Source organism: Cupressus sempervirens, chromosome 8, assembly GCF_028749045.1.
Source record: "Cupressus sempervirens isolate cs-2001-9-10 chromosome 8, ASM2874904v1, whole genome shotgun sequence".
Lineage (NCBI taxonomy): Eukaryota > Viridiplantae > Streptophyta > Pinopsida > Cupressales > Cupressaceae > Cupressus > Cupressus sempervirens.
In genome coordinates this window covers 603341795-603365405 of record NC_143125.1, presented here as the reverse complement: position 1 = coordinate 603365405, position 23611 = coordinate 603341795, and the positions used below count along the sequence as shown (strand labels likewise).

The window sequence follows — 23611 nt, the reverse complement described above, 5'->3', positions numbered from 1 at the left end:
ATGCTACCCTGCTGGTAACACATATACTCAAATTGCTTAATGACACCACACCATCAATGATATCACAGACTTCTTAATCGCACCCCCCACATGAAGCACTACAGGTATAAAAAACACATAAGAAAAATGTTCTAATCTTTTCTAACATAGAAGAAAACAATTTATCTCATCAGAACTGCTCCCATAATTGTCTTCAGCTTCATTATATCAGTCACTTATGGATCCCAATAATAATATCCACCACATGAGAAAAACTTCACTCGACAAATTACTTGCACAATTTAATTCAATATAACTTGAAACTTTTTCTTTAGGAACAAAACGGACAGCCTATTTTTTGTTCTGAGAATAGCTTCTTAAAAAGAAAATGTTTTAAGAATCTGGAGCCAACCCCATTCTGGAAAACATTACAAAGCAATCATCACCATAAATAAGCCACTGTTGGTAGGAATAAGAAATAAGAAGACCAATATATTCAATTTCTCTAGATTCTACATGTGCCAGAAATAAGAAGACATTTTTAAATTAATGCGTAAACCTGAATCATATCCTCCATCTCTGTTCAAGGCGTAAACAAAGGCACACCATCTCATGCCAAGAGTGTCTCCATGCTACTCTTTTTATTCTCCACATGGCCAGCATATGGGAAGCCGCTAACACAAATACTTACCAAATGGAAATCACTAAGCTGTTCTTAATTAATGAAATCATTCCTCTAGAAAAGTCTTGAAACATCAACCTTTTGCAAATTCAACCAATGACAATCTGACTAAGCAGCTGACTATTCAAACAATGACATGGCAAGCAACTTGGCACAGAAGAAGCTCAAGCATACCAAGCATGTCGAACACCTCAATCCATTTCTTTGAAATTTAAACAACCTTGATAGTCAACCTTTGACATCAATGACGACATATTCAACAGAAAGTAATAGTGATAAGATCTTTAGATGTGTGATTGGGTCCTAGGACTTGCAGCCAACATGAATATGACTAGTCAAAATGCATTTTGCAGCCATCATATTATTGTGCTTTGAAGACATAAGTGAAGTTGTCCATGTAATATTCTTGGTTAATTTCCTACAGCAGTATACTGAAATTGCTCTAAAAAATTTCGTCAAACAGTTGTCTAGCAATCACTAACTGTTTCTTCCAGCAAGGTACAGTATGAAATTAGTTTGCTGTTAAAGTTTATGCATTTGAAAACTGAAACTGAGATATATTCAACATATACTTCCAGTATGAAGGCTAGGCCGAGTTTCAAAGTAATTACAATCTTAAATCAAGGAACAGCAAATACATTGAACAGTCTACCGAATGGTATTCTGATAATGACAATGTTCAAAGCTAATAACCAACCATAAATGCAAGTGGGAGTAGTTACAGACCCGACCTCTTGAGAATACCACTTGGAGTTGTGGGTGTGTCGAGCTCGGTATTGATGAATGCACAAAGGTTCGCTCTTTCCTTGTATCAGATTCAGCCACTGATGAGCGCCTAGAATTTATCCCACTGTCCGACATGATAGTATTCACCTGCTCGGAATTCCTCCTGAGATGGCTACCATAGCACACCCGGGCTTTCACACTGTCTTAAGACCCTCCTACAGCCATGCGAATGTGCCTTGCTGTGATGGTTTGGAAAACACGTGATACCAATGTCCGCCAAGTTATAACCTGCACACGCTTTTTTTTTAAAACTGCCTGAGTCTCACTTTGGAGTGATACACGCCAACCCCTGAACCTTCTCTTCACCAATAATGGTGACGCCCTTGCTGGAAAATGAATTGAAGACTCCCTGCGTTTGAAATGCCCTTGTTCAATGACATCTAGAATGCCAATCAACATCAGTTGGTTTGCTTCCCCATACGTGGTAACAAGAAAACGATTATGCCAGTTTAGTCTCCTTTAACGTAATATGGCATGATCTATCTGCCGCTTTCTCAGACCCAATGACAATGAACTGTATAGAACCAGCTGTTATTTCAAACTCCAAATGCAAAACAGTGGTACTTACTTTACTGTTTGGAAAAACTCACTCCTTGCCGATTTCTGCCCCAAAACCATTCAACTGAAATTTAAAAGAAGCATGGGGTACCGTCCAGCTCCTTAATGTTTCAGACTTGAGGGTTTTCGTCCTCAAAGTCTCAGACCAGTCACATCAAAGCAACCAGAACTTGAAGTATTTGATTTCATAGATTTCTTGTGTGTTGCTAATCCCAATGCAAGCTCATCTTTATAGCCTCAAAGTGAGGGAAAACACAAGGAGCAAGGAATGTGGGATTAAAACTTCATTTTCGTCCTGTAGTCACTTAAAGTCATTTTATAAAGTAATAACTTTATAACATTAAAATGACTTAATTCCACTCACTTTAATAAAGTTTTGAAGTAAATTAAATTAAACTCCTGTTGTGACTGGTAGGCATCTTGTTAAATAATGTTATTAATCTATCCAGATGTGAAGATAGATCAAATTGGCGCCCAACTATCTAGTGCTAAGAAGGGGACATGACAGCCCTCCCTTCTTAGGATTGCAGTTGGATGCTGCAATATAGACTTACCTTCCCAAGTGGCATCTTCATAAGGTAAGTCTTTCCAATAGACTAAATATTCCCTGACGGTTCTGTTGTGCAACCTCCTCTCTCGGGTTTCAATCACTTCCTCTAGCACCAAAATAAGCTTACCCACTTCATCAAGCGGGGGCAAACTCATTGAAGGTACAATCTGCTGACCCACAGCCTTCTTAAGGCATGAAACATGAAAAACATTGTGAATTCGGCTGTCACCCGACAAATCCAGCTCGTAAGGGACTTCTCCTACCCTCCTGGTGATATAATAAGGTCCATAGAATTTGGGCTTAAGTTTCTCGGATCCACTTTTCTTCAAGGAACTCTGTCTATATGGCTGGAGACAAAGAAAAACTCTATCACCCACCTCAAAACTCCGCTCAGTGTGATGTTGATCAATGTGTAACTTCTGCTGATTCTGTGCCTACTAAATATTATCCCTAAGAGCTCGGAGGATATCTTGCTGGTTCATTATCCAATATTTGGCCAAGGGTGCCCGACTGTCCAGTAATGCCAAATCAATAAGAGAGAGGGCCTCATAACCATAAAGACCATGGAAGGGAGTCATTCGAATGGAGATATGGTAGGTGGTGTTGTAACAATACTCTCCCAAATACAACCACTTAACCCATGCCCTCTGTTGTCCTGCAATGTAGTTCCTCAAGTATCCTTCCACCCACTTATTCACTATCTCGGTCTGGCCATCTGTCTGTGGGTGATAACCCATGCTGGGAGTCAATTCCGTACCAGTCAATCTGAAAATCTCTTGCCAAAAGGTACTAAGAAACCTACTATCTCTGTCACTCACAATAGTTTTGGGTAATCCATGGAGTCAAAAAACCTCTCGAAAAAACAATTCAGCTACTTGAGAAGCTGACCAGTCAGCGGCTATCACGAAGAAATGTGTGCACTTGGTCAATCTGTCCACCACTGCAAAGATGCAGTCCCTGCCCTGGACCCTCGGCAACCCGGTAATAAAATTCATGGAAATACTCTCCCACCTCTGGGCTGGAATAGGGAGAGGCTGAAGTAATCCTGCAGGAAAACCCTGCTCCGACTTGTTCTGTTGACAAGTCAGGCACTCTTTGACATGCTGTAATACATCATCCTTAAGCCCCTTCCATGAGAATCTCTCTCTAATTTGCCTGTAGGTTTTGAAAATCCCTTGGTGCCTTACTGATGGTGTATCATGTATGGTGCGCATAATACCCCCTTCAGTTTAGATTCAGGTACTAGGTAGATTTTGTTTTTGTAATAAATAACATCATTCATTATCTTGTACCACTCGTCCTGAAGTATACCATCCAAAATCTGACAAGCATAAGTATTTTTGGAATACTCCACTAATAACTGGGACCTCCAATTTGCTGAAATCTTTGAAATAGTGTAACATGCTAGCACTGGGGGTCGTCAAGAAAGAGCATCAGCAACTATATTATTTCTCCCTTTGACATATTCGATGTCAAAATCGTAAGCCTGTATCTTACTGACCCATTTCTGTTGCCTTTCGTTCAACTCCTTCTGCTCTAGGAAGTAACACAAACTATTATGATCCGTCTTAACTGTAAATTTACTTCCCACCAAGTACTGCCTAAATTTGGCTAAGGTGTGCATGATAGCTAGCATCTCCTTATCATAGGTGGAATATAACAACTTGTTGCCCTTAAGTTTCCTGCTCTCAAAAGCAATGGGATGACGGCCTTGCATCAATATTGCCCCTATCCCGCTTCCTGAAGCATAACACTCTAAAACAAAGGGCCTAGAAAAATCAAGAAGTGCTAGTACTGGACATGAGCTGATCACCTATTTCAGCTTATCAAACGCTGCCTCAGCATCCTCTGTCCAAGTAAATGCCCCTTTATGTGTCAAATCGGTAAGCGGAGTTGCTACTTGTGAAAAACCCTTGGCAAACCACAGATAATAGAAACAGAGACCAAGGAAACCTCGTAACTCCGATACATCCTTCGATGGTGGCCAATCCAGAATTGCTTGTATCTTCTCCTGATGCACCTTAACCCCCTCGACACCAATCACATGCCCTAAATAGAGAATCTTTGTTAGCCCAAATTCGCATTTGGACTCTTTTGCAAATAAGGACTGCTCCTCCATGAGACTAAGGACCTCATCCAAATGCTGCAAATGTTCTTCCCGAGTCCTGCTGAAAATTAAAATGTCATCAAAGAAAACAAGAACACTTTTCCTTAGCTGTTTCTTGAAAATATGGTTCATGCATGACTGGAATGTGGCAGCTGCGTTAGTGAGCCCAAATGGCATCACCAAAAACTCATTGTGTCCGTAGTGGCATCTGAAAGCTGTCTTATGCACGTCCTCCTCATGGACTCAAATTTGGTGGTATCTTGATCGAAGGTCTATCTTTGAGAAGTAAACTGCCCCGTGAAGCTCATCCAATAACTCATCAATGCAGGGAATCGAATACCTGTTCTTGATGGTCCTCTTGTTCAGAGCGCGGTAGTCTATACACATCCGAAGGGTGTTGTCCTTCTTCTTAACCAACACCACTGAAGAGGCAAAGGGACTAGAGATGAGTCTGATATGTTCCATATCCAAAAGCTCCTTTATCGTCTTCTCTATTTCCTCCTTGTAATGCCTGGGGTGACGATAAGGGGTAGTAATAACGGGTTTGGCTCCCTCCTTAAGCTCAATAATATTCTCAAACCCTCTATCTGGTGGGATTCTAGGAGGTATATCCTCAAACACTCTCCTGTGCTTATCTATAGCTGTTTGAATATCACAATGATATCGCTGCCCTGGTTCATGTGTCTCCTTTGAGGAGATAAAACACTGTGTGGCCCACTCTATATCATCATGTCTCAAAATGGCCTCCATCCTGTGAGCTGTAATCAATTTGGGTCCACTATCTAGTATGGCTTTGAGGACTACCAATGGATCACCCTGTAAGAACTCCAATTGCATAGTCTCATGATCAAAAGTGTACCTGCAGAGAGTTCCTAACCATTGTCAATCCAGAATGGCATCCAACCCATCCAAGTACACAATGTAGAAATCAGTCTCCAAAAGGTAATCATCAAACTGTATCTGAAGACCAGCTACCTTCCCTATACACCCCAAAACTTCACCGCCTACTACCTTCACCTCAAACTCGGGAATGTCAACTATCGGTAAACCCCTCCTAGATACCATTTGTGTGCTGATGAAGTTATGTGAAGCTCTTGTATCCAAAAGGCATACAATGCACTGCCCCTTAACCACGCCTTTCGCTCTGAACGGATGACATGCCAGATCACTAGAAAGAGTGGCTATGATTGGGGGCTGTTCCGTAACATTTTTCTTCTTATCTTTTAGGGCTTGCTCTTTAGCTTCTTCCTCTTCGCTGTCCTCACCCTCTTCACCTTCCTGTTGCTCCTCTTCATCCTCAGAGAGAACCTCTACATAATGTATCTTGCCTTTCCCAAGGCATCTGTGATCTGGGGTCCACGGCTCCCTGCAGGTAAAGCACAATTTCTTCCTTCTGAGCTCATTCCGTGTTCTGAAATCCAACCTGGGAGGAGTGGTTTTCTATTGGTTTTTATTTTCTTGATTTGATGTAGATCCCCAGTAAGGTTTCTTCGAAGGCTGTAATATTGATGAGGGTGAATCCAAGTCATGAGCTATCTTGATTACATCATCTAGAGTGTTTGGTTTAAGAACCTTAACCAAACCCCTAAAACTATCCTGTAAGCCCTCTGTGAATAGCATCACTTTCCGGTGTTTTGTCATGTCTGACACCATAACTGATATACGCTGAAACTCATCAATGTACTTATCTAATGATCCACTCTAACGTAACTGAGCCAAGTCCCTGTAATAGACTTCAACATCCTTCTTGTCAAAGCGGGTGATCAGCTTAGAGTTGAAAATCTCGTATGAAGTTATGAGGTCATGATTATGTGTAACTAAACCATGATGCCACCAATTGTATGCGGCTCCCTCCAGGTGCATAGTTGCAAATCTGATGGCTTTTGCTTCAGCCATGGGCTTAAGTGTCAAAAAAGTATCTAGCTTGTGAATCCAAGCTCTAGCGGAAGTCTAACCACTGCCATCAAAGGTGGGGAGAGTAAGTTTGTTCGTAACATGTTTTAAGTCCCTATTAGGTGCTCTCGATCTCTGGTCTTGTTGCTGCCTATCAGCTTCTCTTTTCTGATTTAAATATTGCACGAAGGTCAAATTTTGTTTAACTTCATCTTGAAACAAATCCCACTCATCAAATGTTGCCATAACATTATTTGGTAACAAATTTGGGGCTGCGGGTGGTACAACTTCCTCTTCTTCAGCATTAAAAACCGACATCAAAGGTCTGTCTGTGTTATGTGTGGGAGCTCTAGCTGCTCGGGGAGTTCCAGCTATACTTCCACCTCCATTGTGATGACTAGGAGCCCTTCTTTGGACTGGAAGCAACTGTTGCATAGTACCTGCTAACTGCTGAATAGCATTTGCAATGTTGTTTTGTCCATCTTTGATAGCTCGTAAAGTTTTCTGTACTTCCCTGTCTTGTTCATCTTCGTCATGTGCCATTTGAATATTATTTTCTGGTTCAACCTATCCCAATTGATCAATCTGTTGAGTAATATCAGCTTGTCCACCTGTTTCCAAGGTTATTTCCTCATCAACCGAAAAACTATCCTCAATGTCAATGTGTACTGAGGAATCTCCTTGTTCCAGCTGTAGGTGACTGAATTTATGCTGCCTTCTACTCATTCCTGCCTGTCATTTTAGGATGATGGTAGTCTGCAAAAATTTAATTGTTTCTCACAAGATGGCAGGTCTTGTGGCTCTGATACCACTGTAGCATTCTTGGTTAATTTCCTACAGCAGTATACTGAAATTGCTCTTAAACATTTCGTCAAACAGTTGTCTAGCAATCACTAACTGTTTCTTCCAGCAAGGTACAGTATGAAATTAGTTTACTGTTAAAGTTTATGCATTTGAAAACTGAAATTGAGATATATTCAACATATACTTGCAGTATGAAGGCTAGGCTGAGTTTCAAAGCAATTACAATCTTAAATCAAGGAACAGCAACTACAGTGAACAGTCTACCGAATGGTATTATGATAATGACAATGTTCAAAGCTAATAACCAACCATAAATGCAAGTGGGAGTAGTTACAGACCCGACTTCTTGAGAATACCACTTGGAGTTGTGGGTGTGTTGAGCTCGGTATTGATGAATGCACAAAGGTTCACTCTTTCCTTGTATCAGATTCAGCCATTGAAGAGTGCTCATAATTTATCCCACTGTCCGACGTGATAGTATTCACCTGCTCAAAATTCCTCCTGAGATGGCTACTGTAGCACACCCAGGCTTTCACACTGTCTTAAGATCCTCCTAGAGTCGTGCGGATGTGCCTTGCTGTGATGGTTTGGTAAACACGTGATACCAATGTCCGCCAAGTTATAACCTGCACACGCTTTTTTTTAAACTGCCCGAGTCTCACTTTGGAGTGATACACGCTGACCCCTGAACCTTCTCTTCACCAATAATGGCGACACCCTTGCTGGAAAATGAATAGAAGACTCCCTGCATATTGAAATGCCTTTGTTCAATGACGTCTAGAATGCCAATCAACATCAGTCGGTTTGCTTCCCCATACGTGGTAACAAGAAAACATTTATGCTAGTTTAGTCTCCTTGTAATGTAACATGGCATGATCTATCAGCCGCTTTCTCAGACCCAATGACAATGAACCTACTGTCATATACTGCTCACCTAACTGTATAGAACCAGCTGTTATTTCAAACTCCAAATGCAAAATAGTGGTACTTACTTTACTGTTTGGAAAAACTCACTCCTTGCCGATTTCTGCCCCAAAACCATGCAACTAAAATTTAAAAGAAGCATGGGGTACCGTTCAGCTTCTTAATGTTTTAGACTTGAGGGTTTTCGTCCTCAAAGTCTCAGACCAGTTACATCAAAGCAACCAGAACTTGGAGTATTTGATTTCATAGATTTCTTGTGTGTTGTTAATCTCAATGCAAGCTCACCTTTATAGCGTCGAAGTGAGGGAAAACACAAGGAGCAAGGAATGTGGGATTAAAACTTCATTTTCATCCTGTAGTCACTTCAAGTCATTATAACATTAAAATGACTTAATTCCACTCACTTTAATAAAGTTCTGAAGCAAATTAAATTGAACTCTTGTTGTGACTGGTAGGCATCCTATTAAATAAAGTTATTAATCTATCCGGGTGTGGAGATAGATTAAATTGGTGCCCAACTATCTAGTACTGAGAAGGGGACATGATAGTCCAGGAGTAAATAGAATACAAGAAGAGAATGGAAATCAAACTGGTGAGAGGCTTTAATAGCCTATGTTCTAATTGTGTCCAACATTAGCACAGAGCATACAAATATTGAAAAGTAAAGAAAAAACTAATTTAAAAGAGTGTGCCTAGTGCCCAAACTGAACAAGCGTAAGAGACTCTAATCGAACTTGATCATGGAGAGAAATTGATGTTTTTAAGATTTCCGAGAAGCTACATAAGAAAGAAGCTGGAGCATGGAAGAGGAGCATTTTTAAAACCATGTGCAGTGAAGGAGATAAGCATTGTGTGGATAATAGTAGCATAATTAATTTAGTTGCCGATTCAGCACCGGAATCCTTAGTTGCCGATTCAGCACCGGAATCCAATTCAGGCACGTGAATTGGATCCGTGGATTTGTGATTTTTTTTTCCCATTATGATTCATAAGGATTCGTGTGTGTGTGTGTGTGTGTATACAAAAAAAAAAAAGAAATATACATAATTTTAAAACTAAATCATTTCATAGTAAGAATCTATGATTCTAGTATACTTGATGCTTGAAGTATTTTCACGACTATAAAGAAAATTAACACTTACACATTGAATTACTGATTTACAAATTGAAATTATGAAAATTCAAAATATAGATCATTAGACTTTAAAGTTTGTAACACGATTCACTCTCAAAAGAGTCAAGACTAAAGTTTTCAATTTAAATTTAGGAGGGAAAAAACATTAAAAAAATTATTTTAATGAAATTGGACCCAACTAAAAACCTTTTCGCCCATTGGTCCTCGTGGATTTGCATGGATCTGTGCTGGATTCTTGAGGATTCATGCAGATCCTCGCAGGATTCGTGCTGATCCGTGTTTTTACCGTGTATCTGGATGGACAGATCCACAGGGTAAAAACACGGATCCTGCCCGGATTGGCACAGATCCAGGCATGAATCCAAATCCGGATCCAACCTCCAGGGTACGAATCCAGCAAGTATGCTCTATTCAGGTTAGTTTAGAAGTTTTCTTAAAGGGTACTGCAAAATTTATTTGGTTCAAGATGAAAACTCTTCTTTGAGAATTCATTGACTATTCAGTTCCGTGAGGATATAATATGGACTCAAGATATTAGTACAAAATATGGTTTTGTACTCTCACCTTTGTTGTTGTCTTGAATTTTTATGGAAATGCTTTATAATATCTCTTAAGGTAGAATAAGTGTTTACCTAACATGTGGAAGTTGATTTGAACAAAACATCCCTTTTAAAACTTGTTCGTGGACTTTTGGCCATTTTCTTTTATGCAACTGTATAAAATGTGCCTTGGAGTTGGTCGTTTTTTATTTGAATGTTTAAAATGGTTTCTTTGTTCTTGATGTTCTTTCATCCTTCTTTGCTATCTATGCACTGTGCCTTTATGCTTTCTATGTGTAGATAACTCACTTGTTAGTATAACTCTCTCTTTTATTGTCTTGTTTGAAGGGGTGGGAGTGTTGCACGTTATTTTTCAGAACCAAATGAAAAGAATAAATTCCTGCAGAGCTTGGAAGAGGAAGTTGCCGGGAATCAAAAGGAGAATATTAAAGCTGGGAATTCCTCCAGTGAAAATGGCACAGAGGACAGAGCACGCATCCAGTGTTTGGAAAATGGAGTTCAATACTGGACAGATTATTCTAAAGTACAATTTCATCCATTGAGTTTGTATGAATTACAAGGCCTATGGAAAGATATCACACCTTTTGACAATTTTGGAAGTGGAAGAGGAATTCTTACAGGGTATTCACAAGCAGAGGAACTCAATGATAGACTGCGTTTCTTTGTTGAAGAGTGTGATCATATTCAGGTACTTAGTTCATGTCAAACCCTCCTGATAAAAAAGATGGTATTCTCAATAAAGATGATTGTCATGCTACCATTGATAAGATTATAATATGAACTTGATACCAAACACAATAAATCTTATATATTGCCAATCTCTTTAGATATGTTTGGAAGGGTCCAAATCATGAATTTTAAAAGTTTTATTTAAGATGGGATATCTAATCACTAAATAATTAATGAAAATGTTGACTTTCTTATTGCCTTTTGGCCCTTCAGAAAGTTCTGTTAAATGAACTTGATTGTAACATATTGGAAAACTATATTAGTATACAAAACTATTTTTGCACGACAGATGCAAGAGAGTGAAGCAGAGGAAAAACTGTTTGCTTAAGGTAACAAGACCTTGATATGTATTGAACATTTTTGGAAAACGTTAAGGGCCCAGTGTGAAAAGTTGTTTGATTTGGTAGACGTGCAGTTTCCAATTATGCTTTTTATAATACTTGAACAGTTGGAGGATTTTCATTTTTAGCTTCAAAAAACTTAATAAAGTGAGAAAAAGTTAGTTATTCTTTAACAGAAAGTATTTTCTTTCCTTATATCAACTTTTCTTAATAAAATTGAGAAAAGTACCCTCACCATGTTTTATGAAAACCTAGGGGTGATGGGCTGCAGTGTGCATCACCATTTATAATGTTAAACATATTTGTATTCTACTTTCTTAGATGATTATAGATTTTATTTTTGACTCTAAAAACCTTGTGTATATGCAACAATGTATGTATATATTTCTGGAGAATTATAGCTTTTTTTTTTCTAGTCTGTTAAACTTAGTAGTCCCTTTTTAGTTTCATAATGATGAATGGCAACTGGCACACTACAGAAATACAGTTATGAATACAAGGAGTAGCCAAGACATCTACAGATAATATTCATGTGCCTTCTTTCATGGTTCATGGAAAGAAAACCATTGATTCATGAAAACCAGGCTATTCCTTTGACTTATATCACGTGGTTCACAAATTTTATCATAGACGATGCTATTTTTTTATACTGTGATATTCATGACTAAATTTAATTGAGTTTTTTATTACTGGATATTCACCCTAAATAAAATGTTGGAATGGTGTGGTATTGGGGCTAGGAGGTTATTAGACAAGTCACAACACGCTTGTTAACAGATTGCTTGTGAGTGAGCACGTTTGTTAAATTTGGTTATTGACATTTATTCTCTATATATAATAGTTTTCTTAATAGAAATGGATTTTGTGTAGATGGAATGAGTTAGAAACTTAGATGCTTGCAAAGGATATAATATATAATATGAGTGTTGCTATAAGAGGATGATTTACCTTTCTGTAGTATGTACTATTAGATTGGACAAAAGTTGAAACTGTATACTACAGTTTGTAATTAAGGAGTGTCTGATATAAAAAATATTTGGACTGCTTCAATACCTTTGTAAGTAAACTGTAAGATTCGTTAAACTATAGGAAATGATTATATAATACATACGTGAGCATAAAGGCAATAATTACTACTTTCTTCCCTCTGTCCTTTTCTTCACTTGTATCGTGGTTTATCTTCCTTTAGGTTATAGGAGCTCAAGGCAACGTGCCTTTGGTTTAAAGGTTATGGTTTGAGTTTGAGATTAAAAGTGCAAGGGAGACAAAGACATGGCCTAGGATTTACACACCTGTGGAGAAGTGAGAGATCCAAGACAAGATCAGAGCACAAAAGGGGAACATTTTTTCTTGTTTCCTAAACTATAGAATTCTAGCAGCCTTTGCAGCCAAATATGACAATAAACCTGCATGAAAAATTTATTGTATCCTGAATGGAAGGCACAAGTTTTATCTGTGTGAGATAATGGCTCCATATATGACGAAGAGAATTTCATTGCTCAAAGATGGAAGCAGAATTTGCAAAACTTGCCAAATGGAGTGTTTGTAAAATGCCAAACAATTCATGATTCAGTGAGATACTCTAATTCGTGGGGCATATCAAACTAAACTTTGATGTAGTATCTAAAATAAATCTAGGCTTTACCTGTGGGGCAGAGAACACTGATGATTAACTATGCTAATATGTCATGAAAATTATGAAAGGAGTAGTAGTGGTTGAATGCCTAGCATTAATAGCTGGCCCCAAGATAGCCAAGAATAAAGTATGATATACATCTTTCAACATAGCTATGTAGAAGAATGGTATGAGCTAGATATCGGTTGACTCTAAACTTGTAAGTGAGTGTGTTGAAAAAAAGCTTGTGATTTTTGGCATCTCCACAATATCATTTGGCCATTATATACATCTCATATGCCTAACTGCATATCTGACTGAGTGGTAACAGAGCTGGAGACTACTTAACTAGTTGATGTATCAGGTAATGAAAGGAGAGGGTTCATGGTAATGTAGCTTGGGGATAAATTGAGGGATCCATCTGTTAAACAGTCTAAGATCAGAATGATTTTTTGAATTTGTTATGTCATTTAATAAGGTGGCAATTTAGTGAATTTCTAAGGGTCCTTTTTAGGATATAGAATTATCATTAACTTTCTGTGATTATTTTTGCATTGATTTGGAGAAATTATACCCTACTTCATGTCTACTCAGCATTGGAGAAGCTACGAATAGTTGTTCAATCAATGCATCTCCTTATTAACTTGCTGTGATTACTTTTTAGATTGATTTGGAAAGATTTTCCCCTACTCCACGTCCAATCAGCCTTGGAGAAGCTAAAAATAGATGCTGCATGAATGCATCTCCTTATTCTTGACCCATTCTGATTAATCATTTCATCTCCATGTTTCAAAAATTCAAAACCTTGCATTAAGGCAGGGACAGAATCCTGCTTTAATTCCCCATATTTCCGATACATGTTTGTTGTGTTCTATTTATTGTCTCTTATTGTCGTGTTTTGAGTTTGCAGACTGCTATGTACGTGATTGGGCCCAATTAGTGTGGTATCGTAGCCTTGGAATTAAGCTAGAGAATGCATTTTGTTCCAATCGCTTATTGTTTCTACAACATGTTTTCTGTGTTCTGTATAATTGTTTGTAATCGTGGTTGTCTTTTTATATGATTGAAATAAAGGAACTGATTTCAGGCTAGTGTTCACAAGATTAAGCTCTACCCCTTCCCAAAAAAATCTCTACTTTTTTATTATTGTTCTGTATTTATGGGAAACCCGAAATCTGATAAGAAGCAAGTGGAGATCTGTCAAAAAAGGGGGGAATCTTCTGGTACAACAGCCAAAAATATTGTTTACGAGTGAATTAGGAAGGCTCTTAGAAAGACTAACAAATTGCAGATTTGTTTCATCCTGCATGCCGTTTCTCAACCCTCCAGAATATGCATCTGGAGAGGTTGTCTAGGCTCCAGGGATGTGTCTGCGGGAAGTGCTGATGTGTACTGTGGGTTCTTCTGGTTTGGTGATGCAAACTTTGCAAGATCTTGGGAGGTTGTGGTCTTAACTTAATGTGCTTAAATTAGCTTAGGTCGTTGGGGTTCATTCTGTGCTACTGAATTCAAACAACACTTTGCCTATTTGTGAAGGCCTGAGCCAGATAGAAGGAAGCATTTTGATAAAAATAAAGTACTTGCCAAGCAGGTGACTAGCACTGACAAATCAAATGGAACAATACACAGAACCAAAAAGTTAGTCTATTAACCTAGGTGTCCAAAAAGGAGGGATTTACCAACCTTTAGAAGATGTAGTGCCAAACTACCTACAACCTGCTCAAAAGAACTCCCAAAATGCCAAAGAACAATCACCATTAACCTTTGAAATCATGCATATCGATTTACCTTGAAGGCTTTCATTTTTAAGAAACCCTAAATCCTCCAACTTAAGAAAAAACAGTGTTTCCTGACCGTAAACACCAAGCCAACTAGGATGAGTCTTGCACCATCGGAACTAATTAATATTGATTAGGGTTTGGATCCTCAATCAACTCTTGGAAGAACTCAATGTTCACTCTGACAACATACCAGCATGTCTGCAACTCTAAATGAATGAAAATGAGAGCCAGGATCTCCTTTATACAGGCTTAGAGAGAAAAAGAGGAATTTACAATTTAAAATTTATTTATTCTCTCAAAAAAGGCCCCTTAATAATTAAAAGCTAAGTTGCCGGTTCGGATTCGGGTTCAAACTTCATTCAATTTTTTTTTTGGTTGGGTTTGGATTTGTTTTGGGTTCGTCCATACAAGAATATATGTTTTTAATTATATGTATATATATGTACATAGATGCAGCAGCAAGTAAGCTCCTACACCGCTATGCTAATAGTAAAGCAACATAGAAAAATACACCCCCCACATCAATGTTTCAGTTCAAAAAAAATAACGTCAACATTAATAATCAGCCACCATTGATCAAATATCATCAAAAACCATGAATCAAATCATCATCATTCTGTTGTTGCAAAGTAGAAGCACAAAAAGTAACGCTATAGACCTATGTAAGGCCAAGGTTGTGATTGTTGCCATATTGTATTCTTCACACATTAAATATTATACTGGCTGATTCAAACAAAGCAGCTTTGGATCAGACTAGTGAAGCCAAGAAAGCAGGCTTTGGATCCAGAATTATCCACAGTAAAGATCTCTTTAGATTTTGTTCAATCCTCAGTTTTCTTTACATGTTAAGCTATATGCATGATATATGGTGTATGTCATACATTCCATAATAGATGCATGTCACTTTTGTACATCTTGATTCCTCTTCTCAAGTAGCATTTCATTCGAATTAAATGTGATTAGTAATTTGAGTCTAGTCATGCGCTCAAGTCTAATTTGGTTAAAAATACCTTTTGAAAAAGTAAACAAAGGGGTGCTTTTCGACCAAATTCTCTCAAAAGTCTTTGAAATTCTGTCTGGGTTCCTGTGCTGGAAACCGAAGTCGCCCAAAAGTCATCTGAATTGTGCCAGGGTTCCTCTCAGAGAATTCCTAGCAAAATTCGGTCCTTACAGCAGACTTTTGACAGAATCTGACAAGGACCAGACTTCTGAGAGAATTGAACCAGGAATTCCTAGGTCCAGGAGAGAATCAGGTAACTTAGATTAAAAGCAATTTAGTTCTAAGTTATCCTTTCCCTAGGAGGTCCGATTTGGGGAACATAACACTTTATAATTTTAGACACTGAAGTGAATATTAAAATGTTTATAAGTTTAGTGCAAATATTAAGTGCAGAAAGCCCTGCCAAGGTCCTAGAAGCTGAAACTGATCATGCTGGGGCATAACTAATTTTTATGAATGAAGCTAGGTGCCAAACTGGGCACTTAATATAAATAGCAGTGTTCTCCAAGAACTATAGAAACAACTTAGAATGGAAAAGTTGCTTCAAAGGGCATTGCCACTCACTAGAACACCAACAGACCATCCACACAACTGTCAAAAGACAAGAAAACTGAAACTAACCTCTCCAAGGAAATGGGAGTTTCTGAATCACTGCCAATTAGCCTATGGGAAATCAAGAATGTTCTAATGGGAACACATCAGCTGACTGGGTCCGGGAAGGGGACATTACAGTCAAACAGATAACGGTATTAAAATAACAACTAAGTAAATTGTATATTGTTAAAATAACCTGACCATCATAACCTAGTAATAGAACTTAGTGATTTTATTAGTGTAACATGTGCACTCATCCCCCACCCCCAACCCCCAAACCTGCACGCACCAATGTCAAGTCCCCCCACCACTCTTTCATGCCACCATCTCACAGCTGGGGTCTCTGCAATCAAAAGTTGCGGCTGCAACACTTTGATAAGAAGGGGTTTTACTGGCTACCGTAAAGTTCACTGTTACACATGCACACACACTACATATGCATATTTAGGAATGTTTGTATATGACTTTGTACTTGTTTTTGGTATCATGCTACTCATTGTAATCATCTTTATCATATTTTTTGATATTCATGTTGCAATTTCGTTATGTTAAAGTATTTGGTATTATAACATATTAGTTCTTATACTATTATACATCATTTCATAACTAGCATTTTAAGTTCTATATGTATAGTAAAATATGGAACCCCCTGACCCCGCCACCATCTCCCCACTGCCCCCATGCCATCCCCTAATTCAAGCCCTTTTTTCCCTGCCGTGATGTCTTTCAGTGCCTGTGTTACACTGGATTTTATATTATGTGAAGGAATGAACATCATATATTCATGCTGCTTGTTAGATGTGAAAATTCTGCTCCTGCTCCTCTTTTCTCTGGTACTCATAGCATCATGAACATGCGATCCAGCCCCAGTAAGTGTTTCTTTGTGTGTTGGAAGGTGGTTGTACATAGGATGCCTAGGATAGTCCGAATCACGAAGTGTCCCCATATCATTTTCTGCAAAATAGCCTGAGACTTGTTTTCTGTCATGTTACATCATCTCTGCAAGCTAGCTACTGAGCAGTAGGGTTAAATATTTTGACAATTGGTTTGAAAGAGTTCTTTGATGTCTTTGACTTGGACTAGGTTTTCTGCTATTTAATGCAGCCTGTCGTGTCATATATTATAATTATATGCAACGCATCTATGATTAATGAAGTTTGTTTTTATTTTCAAGACTAATATGCTGATAAACCAAATGTTTTGGAGTACACTAACCAGCAAGCAGTAGAAAATATGTGGCTCTAGAGAGGTTATCTTTGTAGATTTATATATTTCATAATGTAGCAACACCAAACAATGCTTTTCTCTCGAGTCGTTTCCCTCCACTGAGAGGATTTAAATATTGTTTTCCTGCCAAAACATATTCCATACCAATGGCAACCTTTTAGTTTTGTCATATGCAAGCTAAGCTTTCTACCATTATGTTTTTCTTAAAGGTTCAAAGATACTCTAAAATCAGAATGACCATGCTGCAAATTTCAATGCATGTTACTATTGGCAACCATGTCTGAGAGATTTGTTTGTGATACTAGTAGATCTTCATTTCTCTATGCCAAAAGTTAAGTTGCCGATTTGGGTGTAGATGTGGACATGGGTACAAGAATCAGGTGTGCAGTTGCACAACTTTTTTTTAACAGGGGTTTTGGATATGTGTGTATATATGCAAAGAAATGCAAGAAATATACAAAATTAAATCTTTTGATAGTATGACACCTCATCATTGATCAAGTTAAATATTAAATGTCAATTGATAGTTCACAAATATTCAAATAACTATAAGCCATATCATATATGTCTATGTTCACGATTCCAATGCAAATAAAAAAATCATTACAAAAAAATCAAAATGTACTTCATGATTCAATGTTCATCATCAGAAATATATAGATTCTCAAAAAAATCCTCTTCATTTCCAATTGTTGCAAGTTCAAGATATTTGAACCCAAAGCATTTCCCCATGTACTAGATGCACCATGTGTCCTGATGTTATCATCATCATCATCATCATAATTTGTAGTGAATCTAGTAAGTTCCTCAATGGCTGCATCCAAGTTGGCACCCTTAGGGGCTACATCCCCAAAGCTTTGCTGCCCCATCCTTCTAGTGTTACTCCTCAGTGACAAAAGATGCAAGTTGGTATGAATGTAAACCAAGTTTTCAGCTTTTTTTGAGCCTAACCGGTTATGCTTGATTGAGTGGACAAAGGAGTATATACTCCAATTCTGTTCAGCGACAAAAAAACTTGCAACCTGGATAGTGCTCACAAAATTAAACATAAAACTGGAAAGTAAATTAAAGAATGTTAAGTACTGAATTGTAGAATACAAGTGGTAAGCAAAAAACAAAAAAGGCTTACTTGTGAGAGGATCTTGATTGCAAGAGGTTGTAGATACGTAAATTGTCTTTCAATGCTTTTCTGCACCCATTACCATCTTTTTCATCTGCATATGGCACTACTCTATTTGACATAACACATATTTCAGTGCTAGAGTACCTTAGAGATAGGGCATATGCAAAGAGGTGCAATGGGGTGGTCATCTTTTCCCAATGATGATGAATGATTGTTCCTACGTTATTGTTCTATAATCTTTTCCTAGTGATGATGAATGATTGTTTCCACATTAGTGTTCTATGGGGTCATTCTCATGTGTTAGTATTGCAATTTTGACCTTCACCATTGTGTTCATGCCATCATAGTCATCCCTAAAACAAGGTGAATCTGTGTCTCAAATCGGTGCATAGCCATGATAGGCTTGGTGAAATCCAATACATATTGCACATGAGCCTACCAACTATCATCCAAGACCAATGTCTTGACCTTTTGGGCCTTTTGTGAATTTGAAGCCTTCCATACACCCCACTGGCTGGAAATAACCACTGTACGCCCGAGACACCACCCCCTCTATCCCCAACAACACCATTGCAAAGATAACCCGCCGCTAGAAACATGGGGACATCTCCATGTTCCTGGAACATTGAGGGTGACACAACATCCCTCTACTGTTCTGGGGATGCCTAGGTGCCCCCATCATAATAGCATGGAAAAGTAAAATTAAAAAAACACATTATTAGATTCATATGATCAGATTTTCAAACTCATTGTTATCATCGCTATGATCAGATACTTTTGATATCATATGATATAATATAACTCTTCCATTTGTTGATTCAATAATTAATTTTTTTATCATTATGTAGTATTGAGTATTCTAATATTTAATTAGTGATTTGATATTGAAAACTTCAATGTTTAATGTTCAATGCAATGTTCAAGTACTTAATAATTTACTTTTTTACATCTTTATGTCTTAGACATCTTTTCATAACTAGCATTTTAAGTACTATGGGTATAGTATATAGTATACACACCTCCACCCCCTGCCCCATTCCCTGCTGCTGTCCCCAAATTGAGGTCCCTTTGTCCCCCCGTCCTAGAAACTTGTTGCCTCATCCCCAACAATGGTGTAACTATGGAAATGACCATTTGGCTCAATGCCTCTTGCACCTTGAAGATGCAAATCGGGTCTAAACAACCTAAGTAAGTTAATAACATGTCAATAATATTAAGCAAATTTAAATACAATTTGATAATGAACAATAAATAAAATTCAATTTAGTAATTACAATTTATATTCATCGATTCCAATTTAAGGTTTGAATATTGATTCTGACATTTGGTAGTTTGTGACAAACATTTGGATCTCCTCCCTCTCTTGGCATATTTGTTTGACCCAATATATTTAATTGCCAACTTGTTGCATCATCGAGTTGAGGGAGTATACAGTGCATGGTATCCAAAAAATGTTGTCATATTGGTTCCCAACCAAGCACCTGCACCCCTACAATTTTTTGCATTGTCTATGATTACCTGGACCACAGTCTCGCTATCCACCATCTCTATGGCCTCAATGAGAATTTTAGAAATGAATTGCATCTTTCACTTCACCTTCACAATCAACAACCCTAAAAAATGTTTTCCCTTTGGGATACTACAATGACATTAAACAATGGATGGTTTCTTGTAGCTTTACATCCATTAAAAAAAATAGAAACACTCAAAATTTTCTAAGAATCGCTAATTGGTTGAAGAAATCTCCCTAAAGAAGTCCTCTCTTTTTGAAATAGGGTGGTACAAAACTTTTCATGCCTAGGACTTGTGTAATCAACCAATGCGCATTGATGGTTGTCACTATCTCCTTCCAATATGGTGATCTCACCAAGTTGAAAGGAAGACAATTGGCACACAGGCAAACATGAAATGGCTTGATCAACAAGCTCTCTTTCCTCCATTTTAAATGTTGTGTCCAATGGACCTCTTTTGTGGGTGATGATTTCTACTTCTTCCTCTTCCATTGTTTAGCCTGCGGTGAACAGGAAAGAAAACATATATTCAATGCAAAAATTACTATTCATTATCAAATGCTTTTCCGTACATAACAATGATATTCCGAAGAATGATAATAATACCGAAATACATAAGTGTCCACAATATTTATAATGTACAAACGGTGCAATGAAATGACACAATTGTCACCGCACTGGTAACTGTCTAACTACCCTTTTGGCGGACAACATCATCCCCCCAAAAAAGAAAAGTCGTCTTTAGGTGACTTCAAAAACCAACAAAATAGGAGACAATAACATACAATATAGAAAGAATATAAACTAGGGAGGAGTTTGCATCCCTGAAGAGCTGTGCTGTCGGCATAACTCGTACACTTGATCCGTGTGGATGTGTAAATTCTTCTGAGTCCACATATTAACCTCTACTGCTTCCTTCAGAAGAAGCACTGCGTCCATAGCTTGGGCCTTAGCTGTCTACAATTCCTGCTCGGCCGCCTGTAGTCTTTGTTTGGCCATCTTCTTGTCTTGCAAAAGCACTACGTGCTCGATTGCCCATGCTGCCTGCTAGCTAACCAAGTCAACAGATAGCTTCTCTCTAGTCTCCCTCTCAACCGTCATAGATCTCTCAGCTGCGATCCTCTTTGATGCCCTGTCTGCCTCTGCATACCTTTGAGTATAATAGATGCCTTTATATAACCCTACTATCTCGTGCGCCAGCTTCTCCATCGGAGTGTTGAATGGAGCCAACTCGGGTTCTGTGGTCCAATCGGTCAACATCTTTGGTGTCTCAATTGCTGGCTATCCCTTGTCCTCAAAGCAGGAGTGAAACCGCTTTGGACAAACCCCCTGAATATAAGCTCAGATCAAATGTAACTCTCTCCTACGAGTCAAAGCCTGGCATGCAACGATGCGTCCTATCTCCATCACAACCCGCATAGCTCTGAGGTATTCCCTGCATTTGTCCTCTTCCGATCCATAGTCCTTCACCACATCGTTGAGCGTCTAGTCATCATCGGTAGCCATCTCTGCCTCTCCCGCAGTAGCCACGTCCACATCCGGTGCCACCTCCTCCTCTCCTGTGGCTCTAGAACGGCAGCTGGTCCTGGGGATACCCCTCCATGCCTTGGGGATTGAATGGAAGGACCAACCTCTGCAGGAATGAGTTAGAACTGGTGTCGTAGGAATGCACTAGCTTTGTCCATCACCTCAATCTTCTCAGGCTGAACTCCCTACATCAGCTTCATGCTCTCATCGGGCTCGGTTGGTTGTACGGACGAAACTAGTTGTACTGGCAAAACTGGCTGGGTTGACGAAACTAGCTGTACTGGCAAAACTGGTTGGGTTGGTGAAGCGAGCTGGGCTGGCTAGGCGTCGGTCAACAAAGAGGAAGAGATGGTGACCATAGGGTCAGAGCCAATCACATCTAATCGAACCTGAGGTTCGGACTCTGGTGCTGGCAACTCTACTATCTCTGCGGCTGGCTCTGCTGGTGCAAATAAGTCTGGCGAAAAACTTTGTGAAGGCATAACCTCTATGAAGGCATAACCTCTGTCGATGGAATCACATTTGTCATGGCCGTCGGTGGAATCACATCTGTCATGGCCATTGGTGGAGTCATATGTGCCACGGTCGGTGGTGGAGTCATGATGACCGGCGCATATCTTTGGCCAAATGGAGGAATGAGCGAAGTGGTGGTAGTCAAGTGTGCCGAAGTTGGCAACTGAGGAGGGGTGAAGAATGTGGACCCACTAGCTGCTGCGTCGCTGCCAACGTCCGCCGAAGTACTTTTTTCTTCGGAATCGGTCCCACTGCTCTCTGTGGTGTCCTCCCTTCCGTTGTCGTGTCTTCGTATGCCTCCAACCCCTGTAATACCTTCCTCTGCCCGACCACGGTCCCACCTATGTCTAAATGCCTCCAATAAAATATTGGGGGTTCTCCTGGCACCAACTTCCCGCTTGGCGGGACTTCAAAATCATCAAGTGGAACTTGATGAGGGGTTGCCTCCAAAAAAAAATTGATGGCATGGTGCGGCATGAAGAATATCCGGTGTTGGAGTGTCATAAACTCCTCCATCCTGTCGGTGAGGACTGTGGCCCAATCGTACATGGTACCATTCATGATGCTGTTCATGAATGTAATCTGCGATAGCTATATCCGAGGCCTGACTTGCTCCCGTCAACCTGCTTTTAATTACATCCATGATATGCCTCTAGTGGCCCTCCCGAATAAAATCTCTCCGTAGTCCTCGGCTCTTGCCACCCTTAACCAGAAACTCCATTTCCTCTGGTGTGAGGTTGTGGCCTACTAATTTCACCCAATAGTCTTTACATTCCTGTGACAACTTGCGAGTCTTAGTCTCCACTTTCCGTCCTCCTTGGCCAGGAATGCCAAAAACCCTCCTAAAATACCTCGGTTTGAAGGAGACTGTCATACGGTGCTGCTTGTAAACAAATGTACTGGTTTTGCTGTTCCTATTGTACGATTCTATCATAGTTCGTAAAATCGATTCAAACAGCTGAATGGAAAATACTGGAAGTTGTATCACCCAATGTACTTGCGCTCGTACCAGAATTTGTTTAATTACTTTTGTATTTTTAGTTTCTTGCCACCATTTCTGATGCTCCTTGCCATTTAGTCCTTCAAACTAGACCGTCAGGTGTGAGAGGTCAGCTTGCACTTTTTGCTTCTTACTGCTAGATGCTATTGGCCCTGCAACTCGTATTCCAGAAGCCAACTCTCTCGCATTTTTTTCCATATTTGCTTTCAGCTGTTTTTTCCACTACTTTCTTTTTCCTGTGGATTCCATAATAATGGTTTCTCGCTTTGTCTTTTTATGTACCTAAAAGAAACGGTTAGGGTTTCTCTTACTCTTTCTCTTTTGTCTCCCGTGGCAAAATTCTCCTGCGGCAATGATTTCCACGTGAATTGCCTTTGCTGTCCTCCACTTTTTTGCAGATTCTTTCTTCCCACGGTTGATATGCCTATAATATATTCCTCTCCATAGCTTCTTTCTTTTTCTTCAACACTTATTCTTCTTTTGGCTTCCTTACCGGCATCAATAGTGATTACTGCGGACTGCCGTTCTCCACGGCAAATGCTCTATACTTGTAGCTCTACACTTGATGACTATCTCTTTTCCTTGCTCTCTTCTCTACCTTCTCCACAGCTGCAATTTCCCTTTACAACGTTGGTTTGTTACCCAACATGGTTCCCTTTTATCCTACGGCTG

General features: G+C 39.1%; 1 protein-coding gene across 1 annotated transcript in view; it reads left to right on the top strand.

The window, feature by feature from the left end:
- LOC149543875 (plasma membrane, autoregulation-binding site, misato segment II, myosin-like, tubulin/FtsZ protein) overlaps positions 1-23611 on the top strand; it is a 161982-nt gene that overhangs the window by 111235 nt on the left and 27136 nt on the right. Inside the window, exon 6 of the mRNA XM_089798539.1 lies at positions 10306-10666. Within this exon, the coding sequence (XP_089654665.1) occupies positions 10306-10666 (361 nt within the window). The remainder of the gene's footprint in view (positions 1-10305; positions 10667-23611) is intronic.